This window comes from Myripristis murdjan, chromosome 21 (genome assembly GCF_902150065.1).
Source record: "Myripristis murdjan chromosome 21, fMyrMur1.1, whole genome shotgun sequence".
Classification (NCBI taxonomy): Eukaryota; Metazoa; Chordata; class Actinopteri; order Holocentriformes; family Holocentridae; genus Myripristis; species Myripristis murdjan.
This window is the reverse complement of record NC_044000.1, coordinates 32,924,808-32,946,324: the sequence shown is the minus strand read 5'-3', so window position 1 is coordinate 32,946,324 and position 21,517 is coordinate 32,924,808. Positions and strand designations below refer to the sequence as shown.

The window sequence follows — 21,517 nt, the reverse complement described above, 5'->3', positions numbered from 1 at the left end:
TGTGTTCAACGGTCGCAGCTCCACCATCTACCTTCTCCTCAAACCACTCTCATTTTCCAAAAAAAAAAAAAAAAAAGTAAGTAGTAGCCTGCTTGTTTACCTGTATTCACACTCTCAGAAGTCTTGTATTACACTTTGGATTGAACACCGTTCTGTTGCTTCTACACATTCAGCTCTACACATCAGCACACGCTGTGTTGACTGACAGCAGGCCACAGGCATTATTCAAAAGAAGAAGAAAGCCCATTTAGTAATACAAAGGTGTTTGATTTGAACTGCACATATTCACACACCGCTCAGTGACTGTAATCGTCTTATCTTCTGTCACCGACCACAGTGATGTCCTGGAAAACTGGGAAAGTAGTCCATGGCTGTTCAAGAAATAACCCTCACATGTGGCCACTGAAGCATCATGGGAAGGCTCAAAAAGAGCAGACCAATCAGAGGAGCTGTAGGCATGGTTTAGGTTAGGATTAAAGCGAGAGGCTACACTGCAGTGGACTTGGAAACAGGAAGAGCACAACATCAACGTAGATTTTCCTTACAAAAATTGTGATAATTGCATAGTAATGGCTCACTTTCACCGTCCCAGCTGCTGGCTTTGGTTTATCTTCAGCGATCTCATGACTCACATGGTTTGTTTATGTGACTGAACAATGAGCTTATGATACCACCAGCTGTGTGTTTGTGTAAAAGGCCATCGCAGCCCGCACTTCTCCAGAGCGGTTTGAACCCAGCAGCCCAGGCTTTGTTGCATGAGCTGAAACTTAAAGATTTCTTATGTTAACAGGCCTTATGTCAGACTTAGGCATGGATAATTTAGGATTATGTTTAGAATCTAGTGGTGCAACATGAGCTCATTTTCAACACGGTGTTTGCTAAAGTGGGTGCATGTACAGTCGCACCACAGCCAGTTATCTATTATCTATCATTAAACACACCATGAAGTGCTATGCAGAATAGAACTGAGCACGATGTAAGGCTCATCCTTGTGTTTTCTTTTGCTAACCTGCAGAGCCCTCTGTCCGCCATACACCACAAATCATCACTCCAACCTCCGACGTGCAGATTGTTGATGCAGGTAAGCTTTCAGTTATTTGGGAAGACAAGTGTTCTGGAGTATACCCGCTGATAATGTACATATGATGCAGCTTGTGTTGTTCTGCTGTGAGATGTCCTGGCAGTCTTACACTTGTGAATTCAACAGCACCAATGTGAATTCGAGGGGATGCATTTCATAAATACTGATGATGCATCACCCGCAGTTTGTTCCTGAGTTTACCTGTTAAACCAGTGTACCAAGCAGAACATGCACAATTGGGATGACACAAGAAGTCTGAAGTCAGACAACCTTGTGCTGCAAAACAAGAACTTGAGTTTGATCTCTTACTCACGTCCTGTGCACACAATAGGTATGTATCCGAGCCCGAATACGATATTCGGAAGTACACAAATAATGCTTTGATCCTGAATAGTTTTTCTATCCGAAGTTTCTCCTCATAATTCGGGAGCTTTTTTCTAAAGTGCTCACCGCCTAATACTTCCAGGTTCACCATTCAACAACTTATTCAGTAGACCCAAGCCCCCAGGAACAGCGCCGCACATTGAAGCCAGTTTTGCATACTGGCCAAATGTGGAATTGCAGCATCACGTGATGCGCTGTGGCCCAAAACGCATTTTTCTCAGACAATAACGGGATAGGAAGTGGCTAGAAAAATGGTGAATACATTTATTTGAGTGTCATAAACCCCCCGAAACGACTTGTTTCACTAGCAGAATTTAATCCATTCAGTCCGATTACGTTTGGAAAGTCTAGAAGAGCATGAGTAAATTACCGTATTTCACCAATTAATCGCCTGGGCGTTTAATACGCAAAATCAACTTGGACCCCGGGCGTTTAAAAGAACCAGGCGGCTATTCGCTGCAGGCCTTTATTTATTTTTGCACAGACCTGCACCAGGCCATTATTGTGATGACAGTTACTGTCCAACATATTTACAGTCGGGCAATTTAAGATTACGGTGCACCCTTTTTTTCTAACGTTAGCTAGCGCTCTTATTTTGACAGAAAACGGAAGTGCCACACAGTTATTGTGCGGTTAACTGTTTACTTCTGCAAAAATAAGGTGAGTAGCCTTATTTTGGGTTACCTCATTATGATGCAAATAATCACCCCGGCGGTTATTCGGGTGGGCATTTAATACGCAAAATGGGTGCAGACCCCAGGCGTTTATAAGAACCCGGCGGCTATTTGCGGCCGGGCGATTAATTGGTGAAATACGGTATTCTAGTTATTCTAGTTAAATTATCCTAGCTAAACTGGAAGTTAGGGTTAGGGTTAGGGTTAGCTCTCTCATTATATCTCACATGAAGTCCTCATTTCGGCAAACAGTGCCGATTTGACGTTGGACATTGTCCTCTGCCCAGAGAGTGAGCAGAGCCCTAATGTCCTCGTTTGACCAGGACTGCCGCTTGTTCTCCATTTTTGACCACTGATGCTGACATCTGTACTCATCAGCTGCCCCGTCTCCCCACCCAAAGCCAGGTAAGCCCCACCCACGAGCCTTAACTCCACCTCAGAGCTTGGTTAGCCCTGTCTGGCCCATAGGGATTCTCTGGGCCATCAGCAGGTTGAAACTGGCCCCGACAGCCCCACTGAGGAGCCAACAGAGACCGGAAGAGACAATGGAAATGCAACTAGCATGCTCACATTTGGTGACACAGTGGAAAGCCGGCTAATGTGACACCGTCTCCCACCTCCGGTTTGTTTTCTCTGGTCTGAACCAATGGTGGAAAAACTGACTTTGTTGCATTTTACTTTGTTGTCAGGCACCAGTGTGACACTGAACTGCACGGCTTACTGTGGAAGGAATTTGCTATATGGGTGTAGTGTTGGATGGTTCATTGATGGGGAGTCTGCCCGTGACGAAGTCGGATACACAATGAATGTTGACAGGTGAGAAGAAAAAGAATTTACACAGCATACCAATCAGTATACCAATCGATATACCAATCTGATCACTGCGAAGAAAGGACTTTAATTATTCACACAGTAGACTATGTACTGAGAATTTTTTTCCATAAGTTGATACACAGGTTAATGTGCTAGAATCAACCTGCGTATCACCACCACCACTGTGTAGTGATACGTAGAACAGAATAGAATAGAAGAGCATAGGAATGCAATTCCACAATATTTTCACATTTGCACACTTCTTTAGACTCACTTCCATTCATGCAAGGAGAATCTATTTAAATCTGTTTGTTAAAATGAGCCTGTTTATCTATATTAATGCTGTCTGTCTATAACAAATGTCTACATGTTGGGGTACAAGTGCAACTCGACATTTTTAGATGGAGAGAATATGTGCCGTTGTTTGGCTAAAGACTGTAAGTGAAATTTTGCTGACTAATTTTCACTAGACCAGAGACATACTATAGGTATACATGGATGCACCAAATAAAGCTTAAAGTGAAAGTTAATCATGCTGCTAGGTGTACGGAAACCTGTGAAGACTGAACTAAAACCAACCGTCTAAAATTTATTTGAATGTAAGCTAACTTTTACAATGCAGGAATTTTAATGAAAGATTATCTTCAAGTTAAAAAAGCTCAAGAACAAATTTGAGAAGGTTAATCTCAGGAATACATTTTATTTGAGACTGTCTTCGGGCAAAAAAAACAAGCCTATAGGTCGTTTGTACAGCCGCTTATTATAACCTATAGTTACATTTTAAAGTTTAGCGACCTCTAGTGGTCGTGTAAAGAATGACACTGTGGTGTGGTGTTAAGGCACAGACAAACGCGGCCAGGTGGGCGGACAGGTGGGTTCAGTCAACAGCCTTTCACTCAGCTGGCCAATCCAAATCATTCAAAAATTCAAATCCTAGCTCAGGCACTGTTCGTTTTTAGGAAGATAACATTAGCTAACAAATATTAGCTAATGTATACTAACATAACCTTCATAAGCTTCATAACCTTAACCCTAACTTTTTCCTGATCATTATGCAAAACCATATTCTAACCTGAACAATAACCATTTCCAAACCTAAACCAAGTGTTTTTAGTGGCTTGAAAAATGTTAACTCACTTATGAAATGCTCATGTGGGTTGTATCAGAGGCTTGGAACAAACAACCTATGTGGTCAGATGGATTGGAGGACTTTTATTATTACATTTTTTGTGTGGGAAGAACAATAAGACAGTTAATAATATCAGTGTGTTCAGACCAAACGCAAATAGAGATTTTAAAACAGTGCAGTTATATCCAAAGTCAATGCGAAGACTCAAATGACCAGAATTTCCAGTAATGCAGAAACGCAAACATTGTGTCATTTGCATATTTGTGTGAGTTTCAATTTTTAAGCAAAATTCGCACGCGTATTCACGTGCAAACAGGCTTCGTGTCTGGTCTGAACACACAGTGACAACTTTTTGAGAGTACAACTTTTTTCTTTTCACTTGGATTATAATTTTTTTCTTGGCTTTCATGCTGAACCAAACTCTGTCTTTTTGCTTCAGTGCCATTGTGCAGCCCTCACAGCACAGCTCGGTCACTGCGGTGCTGACCATCCACAGGGTGTCGGCTCGCGACTTCCAGGCCAAGTTTCAGTGCCGCGCCACCAACAGCTACAAGTCAGTGAACCAAACCCTAACTCTGAAGCCGAGAGGTGAGTGGAGAGGATGCACGAGCACACAGACGCCGAGACATTCAGGGCCATTAAAGGGAAAGTCCACCCTCAAACTCTTACGCCGTCGGGTCGCACCAGCCTGGCACTCGGTGCACCTCAGGAGTTATTTTGTCATGAAGTGTTGCAGTTTAATTTCTGGCAAACCCTTTTCCCCTCAACCTGCCTTGTCCACTTCTGCTTCATTCAGTGTTTTCCTACATTTTCAACCCCCAGAAAACAGGCGTGAAACTCTCTGCTGCGAGTCAAAGGTGGACGAAGAGGCATACAAACATTCAGTCAGCCGTTCAGTTTTTCCGGTCAAGAATGAGCGATAATGCCGTGAGAATAACGTCACGGTCTTCTTTAGATCGCTGAAATATTTTCTGATAACAAGCTGCATTTTAGCCACTGGAAATATCTGGATGTGAAGACTCCACGTCCACGGTTGACCAGTGATCCAACAATGCACCAAACAGTTAAACGGGGGCGGAGCTAGAGAAATAATCGGGAGGAACGGTAGCTGTCGCTGTTTCATTTCATGCCACATTCACTTGCACTCAGACAGCAGATTTTCAGTCATGTATAATTTCTGAACGGCTGCAACATTTAATCTTTTTCTATTAAATTGCCCAAACTGGGGTGGAAAAGCCTGTTTTTAGGGTGGCAGCTGCCAGCCCATGCCACCCTGGTAGCTCCGCCCCTGCAGCTAAACCCAACACACAGTGCCAACAGGCTGTGTTTTTTGTGTGTGTGTGTGTGTGGTTTAGGGTGGATTTTCCTTCCAGGCGACACAAACATGAGAAAATAAACCTCAGTCACATTCAAAACACCTGCATTATCAGATGCACACACACACACACACACACACACACACACACACAAACATCTGTGACCACGTGCTCCAAACTCCAACACGCTGACTTACGCCTCTTCATTCCACTTGTTTCCCCCCAGAGTCGCTGACTCCGCTCATCACGGCAGCAGTGTGTGTGGTGTTCCTGTGTGTGTTGGCGGCCGTGATGGTCAAGTGCTTCGCCATCGAGCTCGCCCTCCTCTTCAGACGCTGCTTCGTGCACAGCAGGAAGGAAGGTGTGCCGTGGCTGCACGTGTGTCTGAGCTGACCTGACTCTCCTCCAGCACGTTTCGTGACACTGACTCTGTTTTAAAGGCAGAATGAGTAGGATTCTCCCAGAAACGCAAAACTAATCCTCTCCATCGTGACCTGTGAGCCACTAGCAGTGTGTGTTGGTGTGTGTGTGTCCTCAGAGACGCTGTCCTCTGAGCTCGGGACTCCTCTGGGTGTCGGCCTTTGGGCGGTGGGTGTGTTGCTCCCAGCCAATCACAGTGCAGCGCGGTGCCAGATCAATAGCACCGCATCCAATAGGGAGCTATGAAAATCACACAAATGGCAGAAAACTGGAGATCTAGAAGCGCGAAACACCAAGCGAATGAGGGTGAATCTGGGCTTGGCCTCCTCCTGCTGGCAAGAACTGAGGGAGGGGAGGACGAGGATGAAGAGCGACACGCTACTGGCCTTGTTCTAGGACAGCGACGTTACATTTTGGGCGTTTCATTCCATCGCCACCCTAGGAAACAAAAACTGGTTGCTGACAGTTACCCTCGCCAGCTTTGAGGCCAAATTTGAATGTTGCATTTACAAGCCACAGCTGACAAATCCTACTCATTCTGCCTTTCACTTGCATATGACTGATAAAACTGAAACTACAAAAAAAATGTCAGTTAATGTCAGAAGCACATGACAGCGTGTTTCAGGGCATCTCACGTTTGCAGAGCCACTAAAGTCAAAATCAAATCAAATCATCCTCATCATACAGTCACACTGTAGTTTGCTGCAGTCGGCCAGCCTCAAACAGAGCTGATGAGACGTTCAGGTGCCGTCGGTAAAGACAGCGAGTGTGGACGAACTGACTGCAGTTTTCATTCCCAAATGCATACATGCAGATGGAAAAAAGGACGTATACTAATGCGTGGGAGCATCCAGGGTCAGGAAGCTCAGTTTCACACAGAGAGCTGGAGGTCGGACACTTTGACAATGAAAGGTGCAGTCGTGTCCGCTGTGTGTGTCAGCTGCAGAATGCACAGAGTGATGACCCCATGGAAACTGAATGGGCTGAACCGCGTGGACCTCTGTGGGCAAAGCGGAAGTCCAGGTGGTTCCTGTCGCCAAGGCAACAGCTGTAAACACCCAGCTGATGTCACCGCGTTGGCAGAAGAGTTTGTTCAAATAAATTTAATGAAACGTCCATGGTGACAAAACAAGCCCCTGGCTGTCAGGTGGACCTGTGTCACAGTGCTGCAGCAAAAACAAACAGGGGAGTTAAAGTTAATAAGTTAATGAATGAGATTAAAATCATCAGCGTGCTGCTGCAGGTATTTAAAAATGACTGGAGGCAAATTCATAGCCCCTCAGGTTAATGTTAATATTAGCTAATTAGATGTGAGCTAAATTAATCTGTAGCTGCAGTGCTGTTAATGAAGTAGGTGAGACTCGACTTTACCCAAAACCAGTGCTTTTTTTATTTGAATCAAAATCAAACATAAAGTCATTTTCACAATTATTTTATTCACTTCCTTGTGAAGACAGAACATGTTTCCGTTAGCTGTGCGTCTGTTCTCCTGACATAAACGAATTCTTGTGCCGATGCCGTGACATCAGCTGAATGTTTACAGCTGTTGCTATGACAACTGTAACTACTCTGATTTCCAGCCGTTCAGTCTATATGAACGACACAGGTGTCCTGCTGTGATCTGATTGGCCAGTGTGACAAATCAAGGCTCAAGATAAGAGCAGCGAAAAAGAAAAAAGTCAAACATGTTGGAAAATGATCGGGACGTCCCAGATGGAAGAGAAGGACGTGGCGTGCTGAGCCTCTCGCGCTCCGAGAGCAGAGACGCCGTTTTCTCCCCCATCTCTTCCGCCTAAACAGGCCGTGACACCGCGTGCTGCCCGGGCGGCCTGAGGAAGGAAGGAAGGCACTGAACCAAAGCCCAAAGCCCCAAAGCCCCAAAGCCCCAAAGCCCAGTCTGTGTGAAGCCTGACCTCTACAGGGGAGAAGGAGGATGCCTGGTTTGTGTGGCAACTGATCACCTGTTTTTTCTCTGTGGGTGGTTAAAGCAGTGGTTCTCTGACTTTTTTCAGTATTGCACCCCCCTTGAAATATTTTTTTGACCCCGACTCGTGCTCTACCAGATCGTGAAACAGCAACCTGACGCTGAAGAGATTTCCTTGTTTCTGTTTCTGCTTCTTTTTTTCTCTTCTTCCTCCTTGTTTTCAGCTGTATCGCTGCGAATTTTCAACCACTGATCCATTTACTGGATTATTTTTTTCGTCTTGCCTTCCTGGTCTTAGTGAACAAATGTCCTCACTTGAGGACCACCGCAGCAGATTTAAACCACAAACACACACATCTGACACCTTCAGGAAACCCAGAGGGAGAACTGAAGATAAAATGAATATGAAATAAAACCTAAAAATGAAATATAAAGGGTATGCAGACCCCCATTTGAGGATCATTCAAATGGAGGTGGAGGCACAATGAGAAGATTTTTTTCTGCTGTCATTTTGTTCTTGTGCTTCCAGCTCTGCTTCTGTCCAGACAAGCCAGAGGAGACCAGCCAGATGGGCGTCCTCAGTGAGACACTGAAAGTGAATTTATGTAATCTGGGTGACGTCTGACCTCGCTCTGTGGAAGAAGGATTCATGTCATCACCTCAGACAGATCCCTGTGATTTATTTGCCACATGCGATTCCTTTTCCCACCACATGGGGGCGCCAAGCCGGCTGTAACTGCTCCCACAGCTGTGGTGCATTTAGACGGGGGACAGGATGAGTCTTGAGTAATCAGAGGGCTGAGGGATTGTATGGTGGCTTCGGGGGTCTGATGGTCCCTGGGCGTGTTGGATTTTTATGTCATGACTCACGACTGCATCGCCGTCAGCGCTCTTTGTCGTAATTTTTGGGGGAGTTGTTTACTCCAAATCAAAAGCTGTGATTCTGACTTAAACCAGGTTTCGTTTTTTGTCTTCTACACAAATGCAGTTGAAGGGTTTCGTTCCATTCTGAGGAAAAAAAGACAGTCCTGCTTCACAGTCAGACTGGGAGCTTCTCCTTTTTGGGGTTCAGTGCCTTGCTCAAGAGCAGACTGACGTCCCAGGGGTTCAAACTGCCCCTCACTAACCTCCACCGCTTCAAAAAAGAAACATAATAATACATTAGTAGTAGACAATAATACATTAGTAGTAGAATATTTTAAAAATATAAGAATATATAAAAATAAGGATAAATAAGAATTTATAAAAAAATATATATATAATGAGCAACTGTAATTATCCTCCGAATGCCGTTCTGACGAGCACTGTGACTGAAAAGACGACCTCTGACTTGACTGAGGATGATTTCTCGATGAAAAACTTCTTCTTTTCAGCGGATTTGAAATTTAAGACGGTGTGTGAGGGCCGGTGTAGGCAGGAAAGACTCTGAGAAAAGATATTCTTTGAAATCAAAGAAAAACATTTTTTCTGAGTTGTTTTCTCATAATTTTGTGACTTAATAATCTCAGAATTTTCAAGTTTTTTTTTCCTCATGAATTTTTGAATTTTTCCTGTAAATTTACGACTGCAATCTTGAATTTCACCCCCTCCCCTGGCTCCATAATTTTTTTATTCCCTTCTTTTAAATTATTTATTTAAAAAAAAAAGAGAGAGAAAAAAGAAAAAAGTTACTGATGGAAATGAGTGACACTGACTGTGGTGCTGTTGCTGTGCTGCAGATGGGAAGCAGTACGACGCCTACGTGGTTTACCAGACGCAGAGCGCCGACAAGGCGACGGAGCAGACGCTCTGTAACTTTGTCACCAACGTGCTGCCGTCTGTTCTGGAGAAAAAGTGCAACTACCGACTCTTCATCCACAGCAGGGACGACATACCCGGGGAAGGTCAGAGCTGGCTGTTATTTCATTTTATTTATTTTATTTTTTAAAATTTTATTTTCTTTAATTCTATTTGAAATTTATTTATTCTATTTCTAATTTAAATTTTATCTTATGTTATTTTAAATTTATTTTCATTATTTTTTAATGTAATTTTGTATTTTATTTATTTGCTATTTACAGATTTATTTACTCCAACATCCACTAGTCATTAGTCATATATTGGATATCCACAAAGCTGGAAAGGATGATGGATGATGACAGTGGCTCTCAACCTGGGGCCTGGGGAGCCTCTGGGGTCCTTGAGGAGGGTCCAGGGGTCCCCAGAGAAATGGCCAATATTTTAATTTCGCTGTTATTTCACTGACTCGAAGTTAGCCCAATGAGAGAATGTTTAAGAACTATTTTGTTCATATGTGTCACACTTTTTACAATATAGACAATTATGGAATAACAGATCTTACCAGAAGGGGCCCCTGAGATTAAATCTGATCAACTACATACAGGGTCCTAGACACCTAACAGGTCAAGAAACACTAAATTATGATGGACAATGGGGATCAAAGAGGGTCGAAAAACATTTTTAAAAAGTTTTTTGAGTTAAAAAAAAATGAAGAGGTGCCCTTTGGACACACAGGCATGATAACAGACCTGCAGGAGTCATACTTTTTACTTTTTACTGCACACTTGCTGCTCAACACAAGGGCTGTTGATTTGATAATGTGGCACAGTGCTAAGCTGAAATAACACTTTACTCCACTAGGTGGCAGCAAAACGACATTAGACCAAGAGAACAGAAACCCTGCCAAACACCATCTCACTCAGGATTTACATTTTTTTACGGTTGTTTACCCACTAAAATGAAAAATTTCACACAATTAACAAATCTTTACACGCAACAAGCAAAACACCTGTTCAGAGTTGCACAACAATAAGCACAGACTCAGCCTCACACTTTTTGCAAAACAATACACACAGTGATTTGCAAAACCTCAGACACAGATAAGGATTGTGAGGCTGTTTCCTTCTCATTACAAAGCCCTGGCTTGTCAGTGAGCACACTAATGAACAAACTGGATAAGCACATCGACCTGGTGTGGAAACACACAGGTGCTGACCTGAAAACACAGCACTCAGGTAGGTATAAAAGCCAGCAGGTAAATTCACCTGTCTTCAACAAAAATGGAAGGAGTTAGAAGAAGAAGAGTGAGAATGAGAGGAGGAGCTCAAAGAGGAGAAGAAGGAGGTAGAGGAAGAGGCCGAGCTAGAGGAAGAGGTAGAGAGGGACATGAAGAAGTGATAGCATCTGAACAAAGAAGAAGAATGACTGTCGCTGCTGTATTTCTGCTGAGATTTGGCAGAACTCTCAGTCCTGTTTGTCTACAGATAAGAAAACTACTATTTTGTTCTGATTTTCCTTGTTGATTGACATGTTACTATAACTGAGAATATGGTAAGAAATAAATATTTTCAGTCTGCAGCATCAGTGTTGTGCAGTACTTGGTACGTTTATAGTACTTGTGTACTTTCTCTGTATACCTCAAAGTAATCATGAAGAATGTATTGGGTTTGTCAATATATTTTTGTCATCTAAATTATCCCATAACCATGCTCTCAAACAATATTTCTGAATAAATTCCATCACTATTTCTTAAAAAAGAGTTTTTACAAATGTGTTTTGAATTTATTATGGTAGTATGTAATAGACTGAAACAATGTACGATCATTGAAAGACTGTTAGTGACGTGAGAACAAAATAAGATTTTTATCAATGTGTTTATGGTTTTGGCTGATATGTTTCATTCTGCAAACAAACAGGGGTGTTCTGCAAATTGGGTGTGGTGTTTGGTTAATTTTGTGAGTTGTTTAGAAAAAAAGGAGCCCTGTTTTCAAAATTGTGTGTAAACAGTTGAAAAAAACTGTAATATGAGAACATAACATTTACCAAAGTTTTATGAAGCAGCCAAAACCTACATGCCTGAAGCCAGTTAGAGACACTTAACTCAACATGTTTTTTGTTATTTTCCCCCTTAAATTGTCTTGGATAGAGACGTTGTTTTTGCTGGGAAAAATCAGTTTCAGATGTTACCCTAACCCTAACCCTAAATGACTCATGAACTGATCATATAACTGTTAATCCTTAAATGACTATAAGACATTAAGAATCCAAGAATACAATATATATTTAATATAATTCCCCTTCCTCTCTTCTCTTCCTTCTCTCCTGATGTAGTTGTAGGAAAAAGTCCTCTGCTGATTTGGTATGTTTCTTCTTACCTTCCTAGATGGTTCTTTAAAGCACCATGGAGGGTTTTTTTTTTTTTTTTTTTCATCTAGAGTCATTTTCTGGCATTATGTGAGACAGTTTTTGTTAAGCGTGTGCGTCTCCATCTGTCTGCCCCCTCCCAGACCGTCTGGAGCTGGTGGAGTCCCGCATTCGACTGAGCAGGAGGCTGATAGTCATCCTCACCCCGGGGCCAGACTCCGGGTCCGAGGTCCTGGGCCAGAAGAACGCCTCCTCTGAAAACCTCGGGGTCAGCGGGTATGACTGGCAGGTGAGGGTTTGAAAGTCTCGTTAACTTTTTTTTTCTTTTCTTTCTTAAGAAGGCAGTTATACTGTGATGCTTGTGATGCTTATTTATTCTCACAAGTCGGGTTTCCATCCAAATCTATCACAAATTTTAACCGAATTTTCAGAAAATCGGCAAAACAAAATGCGAATTTATGCACGTTTCCGTCCACCTCTGTGGACGAGGTGAGCATTTTCCTTTTATTGATACGCCAACTTTTCCGCTTCCCCCACGTGTAAAAATTTGTTTGCGATATTTGGAGATTTTTTTTAAATTTTCAGTGTTTCCATTTGGGTTTTTTAATGCGGAAATTGAAAATGTGAGTAAAAACAGGTGGATGGAAACCCACCTACACCCTGTCGACGCACAGCCACGCTCAAAAAACTGTACACCTCCCCACACTGGCAACACACCTGTGACTCAGTTACACTTCCTATATACAGTATATATAGACAAGTTTATGAGCCGTTTCCGCTCTACATCCTAAACTCCTCCCATCGATGCAATCCATTTCCGTTTTGGCGTGCTGGTTTGTTTTTAACCACAGACATACATAGGTTTTTAGCTAGCTAGCTCTGTCCTGCCGACGAAAGGAAATTAAAGATGGATACTTAAAAAAAAAAAAATGGTTCGGGAACGACGTGTGCGGTAGTGTGCTGGCCTAGTTAACCTGAAGAGTCCACTGATCAGAGCCTCGTGAGGTTTAGAATCTTGCCTTGTGTCCCTGTCTATCAGCACCCAGCCATGTTGTTCATTAAATACAAATAAACACAACAAATACTGTGTGCATTGTAGTTTTTAATATTATATATGAATATTTTATAGTGATGTAATTATGTGGGCTGCTTCTGTATTTTGCGGTTTAATACCTGTTAGGATTAAACACGTTCTCTTTCTTGTTGAAGCCACTTGTTTAGTTTCCTCAAAGCAATTCATTCATCCAGAGTTATTAATGTACAGCATGAGCTTACTATGAATGATGAACTGTGTTAAAAGAAACTGTTACACTAAGGAACATAAGGCCTAGCATTCATGATCGTAGTTCAGTGCAATAATGAAATGAAATTACATTTTTACATTTACATAAACTTTTATTTTCACACAAACAGTCAAGGTGGTTGAACCGTGTTCCCACTGTAAGGACATAATTATTAAAATTGAAACCTCACGAGCAGCGAGCTACATGTCCAGACGAAGCTGCGTTAGCATGGAAGTTTGTGTACACCGGCATACGCTGCGCAAACCACTTCCGGCGGAAATAAAGTGCATTTTTGTAGGGTAATGGCGTCCCCCGGGATTTGGCGCGTAAACTTGTCTATTCACACACACACACACACACACTCCCAATTACACACCACTGCCACCCAGTGTTCAGAATGTGTCATACAACATCCAACAATAAATACCAAGGAAAACAAATGAATAAACGGCTCTTACAGGCGCCTTCAAGAACCATCAAAAATGGTTCACTTAAGAGCCATAAATGGTCCATTAAAGAACTTTAGCAAAAAACAAACAAACAAAAAAACAACTAACATATCAATACACTAAATAGGATCATTTTTTAGCAGATTTAACACCATTGAAAGAAACTACACACATAACACATCTTAATATCTGATATCTGGATGCATGTATGTGTTTGGGAGTGAGGGGACGCCTGTAGCTTCACTGTTTTCTGACGGCTCTTTGACTATCAGAAAATCACTGAAATAGTCTGCACATTAATCCATGATGTAAGGGTCTTAAAACTGCTGAGTCATGCTGTGCTTCCACATTCTGTCATGTGTCTCGTATTAGTTACCACAGAACAAAAAAAAAAAAAAAACTTATGAGAAAGTCTCTAAAATAAAACCAAAGTTCTTTTGACAATTTCTTTCTTCCTCAAATCGCTCTTAGCTCAATATAGAATTAATAACAGGAATTTCCATAGTATCTGTATTTTATAGCCACTAGTGTGAGCTTGCTATTGGCATAAGCATGTGGCATATTTCAACACCTCAAGACTACACAGGAATTTTCGCTTCCAGTTGTGAGCGTCTGTAACTGTGACCGTCACGTCGATAACGCTGCGCTAAGTCATGCATGAAAATAAATAACGTCATGCATTAATACCTCATGAATCATCAGGAATTAGCACGAGTTCATAGTTGCTCAACAGCGTATTGGGGAAACACATCATCTTGAATTACGTTTTTTTTTTTTTTTTTTTTTTTAATTTTATTAAACACATTCATGATTCTTTGTTTGCAAAAAAAAAAAATATATGGACCACAGAACTGAATCCAAGCCATGACAATATAGAGCTCAGCATGAAACAATAATTAATTAAACATCAGTTCCTGAGTTTATTGTGTTTGTGGCCTCTCAAAAATAAATAATTTGAATCATTTGATCTTTATTATCTGTTATATTGTCAGGGATGTTAGAAACACATTGCCTGATGAACTGTGTCAAAATGTTTGTATTTCCTGTTTTCACAAAAGACAGGAGTCATTTAGGAGCACAGTGTGCGAGTAGAGATTACAGATTATAATCTACTGTAATCTTTTGTTACAAACGAATCGGCTGAAAATACAACATCCGTGATTTTTAAAAGACAGCAGAACGTGAGGAGGTGACACCGGTCCAGCCCAAATCGACCCGTTTAGATCTCCTGTAGCACCTTAACAATAAAAGCCTCCCGCTGGTTTGCGAATGGAGGGCTTTTAATGTGATATGACAGCCTTTGCCTCTAGTCGGCATGGGCCAGTGTGTGATTTAAATAAAAACCCGTATCTTTTGTCATAAACATGAACATATTGGCCAAAAAAAAAAAAAAAGTCATTGTTAAACACAGAATGTGTTTTTACTCGCATGCAAACACACAGGATTTCCTGTGCTTGCTTCACAATAAAAGCCTCCCACTGGTTTGCCATGAGAAAGCTTTTAATGTGAAATGGCAGCTTTGGCATCAAGTAGGCATGGGCCAGTGTGTGATGTTGGTGGTATGAGCTATTGCACAGATGTGAGTTCCTTAGTACACACAACATAGCAAAAACGTTTAAAAAAGTTTACGTAAAGCTGTGTTGCCGTGTCTTTCCCTGTCCGGCGTCTGCTGGGCAGCAGCTACAACACTAACAGGTTTCAAACTGCCTGAGTTTAAGACATCTTCAACTGCAGGAAAACAAAACAGAACATAACTAGATTTTTCTGGTAGTTATGGTATAGTGGTGTATTAGGGCCATTGTAGGGGTGGGAAAAAATTACAGAGCCAAAGCAGGGAGGGCAATATTCTGAGAAAAAATAAATACAAATTTTCGAAATTAAAATCATATGTTTATGAGACAAAAAAAACTTGAATATTCTGGGATTATAAAGTCACAAATTTGTGAGGAAAAAATATCCAGTGAGAACTAGTTTGTTCTCCTCCTGTGGGATCCAGTCTGGAGGAAATCCTGCTGGTTTGAGCCCAGAATCACAATCTTCTCCTCAGCATCTGCACTCTGAAGCTGTACTTGTGATTTGGGCCGATTCAGAAGAAAACAATCTGGTGATTCTGGGCTCAAATCAGCAGGATCTCCTTGTTCCTAAATCCCATGTCAAAATAGAATTGGTTGAGAATCAGAGTTTTTACCCCCTCCCCCTCCCTTGGCTCCATAATGTTTTTTCCTAAACTGGCCTGAATGCACCGCCGTAGCATCGAGTCTCTGTCATAAAGGAGTTTGTTGAAGTTCATTGGCTAACACTGGGTGTCCCCCGTCCCGCTGCAGGTGGGGCTGCACGAGGCGCTGGTCCAGAGGGAAATGAGTGTGATCATGATCCAGCTGGGACACATGCAGAGCTACACGCACCTCCCCCCCGGCCTGCAGCACTTGGTCCGCAAGAGCGCCCCCATCAGGTGGCGCGAGGGCTCCCGCGGCGCCGCCAAGTGGAACTCCAGATTCTGGAAGAGAGTGCGCTACATGATGCCCGCGGCGCCGGCCGGGAGCCCCACGCCGTCTGTCGTGGTTTGAAACCCTCGCCGGATTTCATTTGCATGTTTGTTTCTGCCGATGGAAAGACTGACTGATGGCGGCCCTGAGGAGACACTTTTATTCTTATTTATTAGCATTGTGCCAATTTTAGAAATTGGTATTACAGTTGTAATTATTAATTTGTTACTGTAATGTTACAACTTTTTTTCTGATTTGAATGTTTTTTTGTGAAAGCTCAGTCACATGGAATACTATATTTATTAGACAAACACTGACCCCAGCTGGTGTCTTCTGGAGCTGGGCTTTAACTCAGAAAAGAAATTAGAAATACATTAGTCTTCCCTGTTCTGCAGTGCCCTTATTAATATGTCAGGATGCATTTTTTCCCATATTTCTTCTTTAATGTATTGGTCCTCTGCACTGTTTCATGCCTCGTCTCTGTCATGCACTGTTTAAATGATGTGGCTGTTTCTGTATGGATTCACTGATGAAGTGGCACTCATGCTCTAAATGCTCTGTGGGGACCGAGACCGAAACTTTGGTGAAGCGATCTGACGCCATCTCAATTTAAATATCATCCAAACAAAGGAATTACTCACTGGTTTCATCACGAAAGGTCAGCTGACAGTTTGTACAGTCAAACAAATGTTCAGCTTCATGCTGACGAGAAACTTAACTGGAAAGTTGATGGTGTTTTAATTAGCATTTACAGTAAATGAATACATTGATTGATTATTGACACTGATCATTTACATATATCAATAAATAATATCTGCATTTGTCCAGAGGATGAAACACATTAAAGCCTGAGAGTTTGTTTGCATTGTGCTCATTTGAAAGGCGGCATAAAGTCAGTCAAATAATCCACCAGTTTTTATTTATTCATTCATTCAAGCGAGGGGAAGGTCCTGACTGACAGGGACTGAGGCTGATCAGAGGGAGATCAGTGAGAATGACGTCATCAGTGTCTTCGCTGTTTAGCCAAACTTAAGTTAAAATAAACAGAAAGTGGAGCCATGTGTTTGACAGCGGGTACGGGTTTGGGTCAGGTGCAGAACTGATTTAGAGGGAACTAGTAAAACTGGACTCAACCTTCTATGAAAGACGTCCCACGTCCCATTAGGAGGGGGTTCAATTCAGATGAATCACTGAGCCGCAGCTGCAGCTGCAAGTGACTGAGCAGCAAACAGCAGATCTGAGGTCAGTGCTGCAGGTCTCTCTGCTGTCTGAAGCTCATTATCAGACAGTGATGGTGGCCTCCATAGGGGGCGCCGGCGAGCGTCCGCTCTGCTTGTCCCACACACAGGGCAGGGACGCTGCTTCACCTCAGGGAGCTCAGATGGAGTCCTGATCTGCTCGGGAGCTTTCACTCCGTCTCCTTCCTTCTTACCTGGAGAATCCTCCATTAGAACAGCAGCCCACCAAGGTGAGACACACCTGGCTGTTAAAGGGGACGGGAGACGGCCTCTGATTGGTTCACTGCATGTTACGCCCAAAACACAGCCAGGATTCATGAAGAGACTCAGGACAAGCCTTTAGGAGCAGCTCAGCCTTTTTTACTCTGTTAAAACAGTAAAAGTGACTTGGACACAGAATGAGCTGCACCGTGCTCTGCAGAAACTTGATCATTTTGTGTGAACAGATAACATGCATGTTTTATTTTTACGTTTCTGTACCTGACGTGTTCTTTACTATGCTGTACTCTCAGGCTTGCCTTTCTCATGTCTTGTCCTGTGTAAAACCTGATTTGTTTCAGGTCACAGTTCAGAAGCACTGGCTCTGTGTTTGCAGTCCATCAACCACTGCAGCACATATAATGTACATATTCATGTCCATGGATAAGGATTTTCTCTGAATATGGGCAGCTTTAGCCAACAAAACAGCTTGGTTAAGGTTAGGAAAAAGACATGGTTAACTTTAGGAAATGTTAATGTTATGTCAGGTAACAGGAAATGAAGTAAAACTTACTTCCAACTGCGAGACATTACTTTGAAAGGAAAAAATGGACAATTTGTTTCCAGTGATTTATTTTACTTGACTAATTAAAAATATGGTACACACATGTGCAGATACAGTACAATAAATTTAGTTCGTTTATCACAGTAAAGGAAAATAACTTATTTCCATTGTGGACCTTGAAATTCATGGCTGGCAGGCAGGCAAGAATAGCAGGAAACTGCAGCTGATAACTCATATTTTACCCTAATCCACAGGTAAATAAATGAAGAGAAACTGGGGGAAAAAACAGCACAAAATAAAAATGAATGAGAAACCTGACCTGATTGTTTCTTCAAAACTATTCAAAGTATGCGCAGATTTAATTTAGTTTGGGATTTTGTTCCATTCCTCCGGCCCAGTATAGAGGCACACAGTATAGAGGAATTAGCCTATACAATTACCTTTAAATTTGGGTTGCTTCAGGTTACACACACACAATCCCAAACACACACACACACACACACACACACACGCAACAAGACTGTGATGCATCAGCTGGCTGTAAACCCTGCAGCAGCACAGGCAGAGGATGTCTGCACACTTCCTGGTTTCCTGAATGAACTTGTGCGGCGCTCAGAAATTCCCGTGATGACTTTGGTGGCTCGTCGCCTCGTTTTGGTTTTCTTCTGAATCAGAGGAGAGCAGAGGAGCGTCCCATCTGCACCGCGGGACCCGTCCCATGTGAGCAGGTGGATGCACCCAGCCCGGTCACACCACAGCAGCACAGTGTAATCTACAGACCTGTGTGTGTGTGTGTGTGTGTGTGTGTGTGTGTGTGTGTGTGTTTTGTGTCATTGTAACTGCTGCTTGTGCTGTTGTGCTGTTTCCTTCATGAGGGTTAATAAAGTCAATCAAAGAATTTTTTTCCCCAGGCAACAATTAACAGGCACTGGGAGGTTGAAAATAAATAAATATAAATAAATAAAAAAATAAAAACACACCGCTGTGTTGAAGCATTTTAAATACTGTATCATTAAATATTTATGGCTCATTTCTAGAAATTTGAGTACTGATACAGTAAAATGACAAAAAAAAAAGTGTTAATTATTGTCATACAAAACAGCAATAACATTATAACAAAACAATAATAATAATCATTATTATTAATATTATTATCAGTAGTAGCAGTAGTAACAGTTGTATCAGTAGGAGTTTTATTCTTCAACAAAGGCCTTATGACTGGGCTTAGTAGGGGAGCGCGGGGTAGAAACTAACGCGGGGTAAGTTGTAACATGGACTTTTTAGGTAGTTGCACAAAGTCAACCGGCAAATGCTTCAGGTTAGTTCGTCACATGATCGTAAGAGAGCTCAGTGCGAATTCTGGGGGGAATTGGCTGCATTTTTGAGGAGATATGTGTAAAAGTGTGTTTTACCACCAAGTAAGTGAATTTCTTTACCTTTCTCATTTTTTGACTACTGAACTGTGTGTGTGCGTTACCGAATCCAATCTTACATCAACGTATTGAGCATCATGTTGCCTAAAACATAGCACTGATTCAAAACATTTAGCTAACTCATAGCGAGTGCTAGTCAGGTTTGAGACCAGTGACCACACAGGGGGGTTGGTTGTAACGCAGTGTTACAACTAAGCCGCAATAAAAACAACTGCATATTTGTCACTAACATAAGAGTAACGGTAGCTACGTAGTGTAGCTGTGTGTGTGTGCGCGTGTGTGTGCGTGCGTGCGTGTGCGTGCACGGGTGCATGCACAAGGTGGAGCATGTGTGTGTGGATATAACATGTGAGCCCCTATTATCATGGGATTTCTGCTGTGTTCTTTCTAGTAGCTAGTGTATATTGAAGCAGATACTCCAACTAGTGTATTAACATATTTTTTTTCTTCTGTGAGGCTTACAAGCCAGAGTTATGATTTATGTGGTGTCAGAAAAACCCCATGTGGGATGGGTTGATTGTCTTTATTCATTCATTCATTCATTCATCCACAGAATGATATTACCCCTGCAGTCGCACAACACTGCACATCTGCGTGGGTTTTTACTATTACTCTAGGCCTATTTTTTTATTTCCTATGGTAGGCGTATAGTATTCTCGTAATATCCTAAATGGGACTCATAGCGTACTTGTGGTACTGTAGGCCTGCGTTTATATTATTGGCCATAAGACTTTTATGGCAATATTGCTAATTGTGTCGGGAAGCGGTGTATCCGGAGGTGGGAGGTGATATGTCCGGAGGCATTGTGTCGGGAAGCGGTGTATCGAGAGGCGGGAGGTGATGTGTCGGGAGGTGGTGCGTCGGGAAGCGAGCGGCTCTGTGTCGGGAAGCAGTAGCCTATGTAGGCAGGTGTTGTGTCTGGAAGCGGTTTGGCGGGAGGCGGTGTGTCGGGTGGCGTTGTGCCGGGAGGCGGGAGGCAGTGTGTCGGGAGGCAGAGAGCGGTGAGGTGTGTCGGGAGGCAGTGTGTCGGGAAGCGGGGTGTCCGTTGGTGTTGTGTCGGGAAGCGATGTGTTGGTGTCCCTATAATATTCCTATAATATTAAAGTATTAAACTGTGTTAAACCAAACCTTTCTATAAGTGTTACAGCTAAGACTCCCTTCGTTACAATTTACCCCACCTGTGGGGTAAATTGTAACATTCCTCTTCTTCCACTTAGGGTGAAATTCCACAGAAATGGTAGGTTCTAGAAACAAAGTTAAAGTGTTCATTTGTAACAGAGATGTGTATGTTGCTTGTATTAAAAATTAGTTCTCTAACTCCTACATATCCTACATTTTTTTGCCTTTGGCCCTAAACATTAGGTTGTTCCCCTCGCTCCCCTGCTATTTTGTTTGTCTTATCTCTCACTCTGTGTGTGTGTGTGTGTCTGTGTGTGTGTGTGTGTATATGTGTGTGTGTGTGTGTGTGTGTGTGTGTGTGTGTGTGTGTGTGTGTGTGTGTGTGTGTGTGTGTGTGCGCGCGCGCTGTGGGAAGCCAAATAACCACCGCTGTTTCCACTTACTGAGAAATTATTTGCATCATACGGCTGAGCGGTGCGGCGCGTCAGTCACCGCCGCTGGGTGAAGACACACAAATGTACACACACACACACACACATGCGCGTGGTAACCAAGGTCTCTGGTTTCTCTTGTCGGTGCCTCTTCTTGACGCCTCAGTGGTGTGTTCTCCAGCCGGACGTCCCGCAGTGCTGCTGCAGCTTTTACCGCGGGGCGGGATGGATGTCCTGTGAATGTGAGTGTCTCCTCATCTCTTCAAGTACTTTTCTTGTAATATATTGTATAAGTGAACTACAACAAAACTTTACGCTCTCATAGGAAATTACATTATGCAACAATAAAGCACGCTGAGCTCACCGCAACAGCTGCGAGGAATATTATAGAAATATCATAGGAATATTATAGCGACTCACTGTGCTCTGCG

At 42.5% G+C, this 21,517-nt stretch overlaps 1 protein-coding gene across 2 annotated transcripts in view; it reads left to right on the top strand.

The window, feature by feature from the left end:
• il1rl1 (interleukin 1 receptor-like 1) overlaps positions 1-16,972 on the top strand; it is a 33,886-nt gene extending 16,914 nt beyond the window's left edge. For both annotated transcript variants that reach the window (XM_030080097.1, XM_030080098.1), the window contains 7 exons: positions 1,016-1,081; positions 2,829-2,955; positions 4,521-4,669; positions 5,624-5,758; positions 9,460-9,624; positions 12,028-12,173; positions 15,941-16,972. In XM_030080097.1, the coding sequence (XP_029935957.1) occupies positions 1,016-1,081; positions 2,829-2,955; positions 4,521-4,669; positions 5,624-5,758; positions 9,460-9,624; positions 12,028-12,173; positions 15,941-16,183 (1,031 nt within the window). In that variant the 3' untranslated portion in view covers positions 16,184-16,972. The remainder of the gene's footprint in view (positions 1-1,015; positions 1,082-2,828; positions 2,956-4,520; positions 4,670-5,623; positions 5,759-9,459; positions 9,625-12,027; positions 12,174-15,940) is intronic.
• The last annotated feature ends 4,545 nt before the right edge of the window (positions 16,973-21,517 follow it).